The sequence below is a fragment of the Lineus longissimus genome, chromosome 18, assembly GCF_910592395.1.
Source record: "Lineus longissimus chromosome 18, tnLinLong1.2, whole genome shotgun sequence".
Classification (NCBI taxonomy): Eukaryota; Metazoa; Nemertea; class Pilidiophora; order Heteronemertea; family Lineidae; genus Lineus; species Lineus longissimus.
The window spans coordinates 6,114,820-6,119,541 of record NC_088325.1 but is presented as its reverse complement, the minus strand read 5'-3'; the positions used below and the strand labels follow the sequence as shown (position 1 = coordinate 6,119,541).

Here is a 4,722-nt window from a genome sequence, read left to right as displayed (position 1 = left end):
TGGTCTGCAGATTATACCTTGCTACTGCAGGTTACGTGATGTAAATAAACGTACGTGCTCCACACTTTGCATTTCAATACCAAATACGGATATGGGTTTTCCCAGAAATTCGACAGGTTGCATGCAATTTACACCTTGACCGGTCTGTATTAAGGTTGTTAAGGACTATCTGGACTGAGAAAGGCTTGACATTTCAAGGAACGCTTGCAATCAGAAAGAGTAGAGAGAGATCCCACGTCGATCCTACTAAAGAAAATACTCTTGGTTAATGTACTGTAAGGTATTTGTAGGGTATTGTAAGATAAATGAGGGGGTAATTTGGTCCTCCTGGCTCTTCACTGATCGCCGGTCTCATTCTTCACAGTCCTTCGAATGTGACTTGACCGGAGTTCCCTGTATCTATAAACCTAACAAATGAAGCACCGCTCAAAGCCGTATTGGCATGCAAAAACGCTCGATCCTGTCTTGGAGAGGAAATACTCGCTGAAGAAAATCAAATCCGAGTGCAGCTCGAACGCTGAAGATGAAGAAGAAGGTACGATGTCATGTCTTAGTGGTTTTTTTCAAGAGTTCACCACTTCTCTGTGCATCTAAAGTCATTATTGCCGATTAGAGGTACAACATAGATCTTATGTGTGTCTTATTTATAAGTGAACTCGCAAAGGACTTGTGAAAGTTGTCCTTTGCCACGTCAGGATGTCCTCACAGCGTACCTGCCTTACTTACCTATGTATGTTTTAACAACGGAATCGGAATACATTGTAGGCAAGTGGGCGAGTTATGGCATGGCGCTCATGGATACACCAAATAAGAGAAACTAAATATAAGCTATTCAAGGTTACTTCGATCAGGTCGAAAATCCCGCTGAGATTCATTGTGATATTTTTTAGTGACTATCTTATTCTAAATCTCCTTCAGAATCATGTCGAAACATGATTTTTGGAAGACTCTACTACGTTTAGATATTTTAAGATCTAAACGTAGAAGTGTTTATACATCCTCATACATTTAAAAATGTATAAGGATTGTGTATATGAACATTAATTCTGAAACTGAAAAAGATATCCGATCATCTAATGATTTCAGGATAACCTTGTCGGGATTTTGAAATGTGAAGCCAGTTCGGTCAGTGGGTCTCAGGGTTCAGCCCAAAGGAACAGAATGCCGCGGGCAGTGTGTTCTGAGATGATCGAGGACCTGAATCATTCCATTTCGTTATGAGAGGATAGAGGACCTGAACCATTCCATTTCGACAAACGAAAAGACTGGCTGAGTTCCATACACTCAGCCAGGTTAACGCCTGGTTGCCTTAGCCAATGTGGATGTTGGTGATGTATCCCTCCCTCGGCAGATGATCATGAGGTACAGATCCTTCAGAACTGTTCGGACATCATTTCTGTATTTACGCCCACCCCCAATACAGTAGAGGTAGAAGTTAACAGAGTAATTCTGATACCAGACTTCGAGCAATACCCAATATTCGACCCCGTAGCGGAGGATCCAATAAGGGTCTTCTAAGTTGTATATGTCTTTGAGGGCTGGGATGTTCATCACAGAGTCATACATCCTGAAAAAAAGTTACCAGGTTTTGCTCAACATATACTTCTTTTCGGACGTTCAGTCGGCGGAAGTGTGAACAAGATATCCAGATTTTGTGTCCAGTTAATCACGTGCATGAATGAATATACCTTGGTAACTCCTCGGATACTGAGGTTTCTGCAATAACCCGACACAAATTTTGAATTTGATCCAAACGTCTGTCGAAAGCCGCTGATTCTAAGTGCGTATCGATCAAGTGAGTAGTCAATGTATCATACAAAAAAAAGTGTCGCCTCCCCACACCCATCCTATGCCTAGGCCAACACTCGGCACTATCGACCGAGCTTATGTAACGTGTGCGAGGAGAGGAGGGTACGACTGACTCTGGATCTTCGAGGATGCCCCGCCACCAGTTGTATAAATAATGCTTCGCACAAGCAAAATATGGGCTGTTTGATACATCACCGTGCCAAGTTTTGCCAAGGATAAGCATTTCGTTCGAACAAAGTTCCGCAATATTATTGTCTACCCTCACCCCTTGAATAATATGATCAGCCCGTTGCAAAGCACATCTTCTGTGAGTGAAAACAAACGCAATTACCTGTAAGGGATTGAACACATGACGTAAGCGATGCAGACAAGGATCAACATCCGAGTTAGATACTTGGTGTCCTTGTCACGCCTCTTCTGACCCTTGGATCCGGCGACCTCCATCGTTGTTCTCTCCTTGTTCGCTTTGTGAACCTACAGTATCAGACGACAGTTAATTTTTCAAATCTGCTGTTAAAGTCAACAGGAGTCGAAATTCGTATATCGGCAAATGATGCAAGCAGCACCCACCAATTCAACTGTGTATAGTGTGTGCTGACTTACATTTAGTAAAGTATGCGCGAACCAATATCCAGTCAAGTTGAATGTTCTTTATTCTACCAACAAAACTCATCAGAGCCTTTGAGGAACATCCATTCCTATGAGTCTTAGCTAAATAACCTTGTGGCAGAATGAAGAATACTAGTACTTACCATCCCTTGGATTCCCAACAGAAGAATCTACATAAGATTACAGCAACTAGTCGCTGGTCATCAAGTACACACATTTTCCTCACTAGGCTTTTTTGTGTATGTGCGTTATCTTCTTACGCATAGCAGGATGAAGGGGATGCACAGTATCTCATTGCACAAAAGGACAGCACTTTGAATATACATTTTAGCAAACTCTGCATGATTTCTTTTTCTCCAAGTAACGGATGAAGATATATAATGTAGTCACAAGGTCAGCAACAACAGTCACATGATTCATAAGAGACTGAGAAATAAAATAAAAGAGTGTACAGGTTCACTTTATATTTCGAACAAGTTATCTTTAATTCTTGCTCACCGTGATGATGATCCACAAATTGCTAATGACGATGATAACGAAGGGTATGAGTGTCCCGAAGCCGAGCTGAAAGCCCAGAGCAAGGCCCTCGAGAAAAGGGCTTTCGGGTACATCGGCTCGCAAGATGTCAGTACCTGCAACAACCGAAGCTAGACAACTAATATTTGAAGAAAGATACATACAATCATAATACTTTACGGAGTTTCCCGTTTCGAATATGTCAGGAAATAACATCGGCGCAGCTAGCCCGGGGAATTCCACGAGACGTAGCTAGATTTAGATGTGCCAACACGTGGTCGCATTTCTTAAGTATTCAAAAATGTCGATATCTCACTAAATCTGACGGATTACCAACTGGTCTTGAACAAATTTACAGAACAAATTGGTAATTCATCGCTGAAATTAACAAGGACGTCTCTGCACAGATGTTCGATTCTGCGAAATCTATTTTAGAAACGAGATGTGCTAGAGCTAGAGTGCGGTCAGGATCTAAAACTAGACTAGAAGAAGAACATTATTTATTACAAGATGACCATATACTCACCTAAAACGTCTTCCTTATGATATCTGTAGGTGTAGAACAAGTTTGCATTCACTAAGGCAATAGTTATCCCAGTAAAAATGATTGTTTTCCAAGCCCTCGATGTGGTGCAATATCCCACGGCGACCATCGGGAAACGCACGGCTATGAGTCTGTCTAGTGACATCTCGGCTAGGAAAAGACCAGATAGGATAGCGAACAAATAGACAGAGTACCACATCCACCTGCAAAGAGTGTGAGTTTAGAATTTTTCCGTGTTCTAACTTCGAATTTTTACTCCTACATCTTTCCGACACGATATGAAAAAATAAGCGCTTTATCCTTTTTATAGATCTAATTATTCTTCAACCGTTCCATTTGTTATTAGTTAACCATGCTTTGAAAATTGTTGACGTTTTTCCAACTAGTTTAAATTCGTATTCACCATGTAGAGCAAAAGGCGCTATTTGTTACTTTTTCTGCACCCAAAGGACAATTGTTCATGTCGCGGAAATGCTTTTCGCGCCACACGGAAGTCACACTTTGTGTTTCCATTGCATCGATCCGATATAGACTATCGCTGTTTGGAGGGCACATCACTCTGGGTAGCGATAATACAATTGAAAATTCATATAAAAAGTCTATCAGACTTTAAGGTTTTCCATGTCCTACTAGGTAATTACATCTGTACACTGCTTTTGTCGCCGACAAAGTCGGTAGGGGTAATACTGGCGCTAATAGACCAGTCAGTGGGTCAACGTAGACGTTTAAAGGTCATGAGATTTTAAAAACGTTGTTAAACGCAATTGTTGTTCGTTCAAAATTACGAACTGATTTTGATTCACCAAAATCATAAATGTAAATGCGCATTGAATACACATTTTGACGGTGATATTTCAGTACATCAATCAAAAACACAATACACCCCCATTTTTATCGCGCTGGTACGTCCACGTTGCGGGCCTTGTACCAAAGCAATGTGTATTTATGATTACGAGCGGACTACACGAAAACAATTTACAAGAAAGAATTAACCTGTCCAGCTTTAAGACTTACTTATATAGAATTTCTCTTGTGGGCTCCGGCAGTGATGCTGCAAACCCCCACTTCATGAGTGCAATAGCCCAGCTGATCATTAGGAGAGTCATGGTATCAACTACTGCAAGTGCCGTCATATAGTTACACGACGAGATGTGCCGGTTCGATTTCTTACTCGTTATCATAATGGAGATAGTGTTCCCTGGGATTCCTATGATGATGCATGCCCACCAGCCGTATTTCGTTAG

The 4,722-nt window shown here is 41.3% G+C and overlaps 1 protein-coding gene across 1 annotated transcript; it reads right to left on the bottom strand.

Moving 5' to 3' along the window:
• Nucleotides 1-1,293: 1,293 nt before the first annotated feature.
• LOC135502639 (uncharacterized) lies at nucleotides 1,294-3,587 on the bottom strand. The gene is made up of 4 exons (XM_064795593.1): nucleotides 3,461-3,587; nucleotides 2,917-3,050; nucleotides 2,141-2,283; nucleotides 1,294-1,567 (listed from the first exon to the last, which is right to left on the bottom strand). The coding sequence occupies exons 1-4, from the start codon at nucleotides 3,585-3,587 to the stop codon at nucleotides 1,294-1,296; spliced, it is 678 nt and encodes a 225-aa protein (XP_064651663.1).
• Between the last annotated feature and the right edge of the window lie 1,135 nt (nucleotides 3,588-4,722).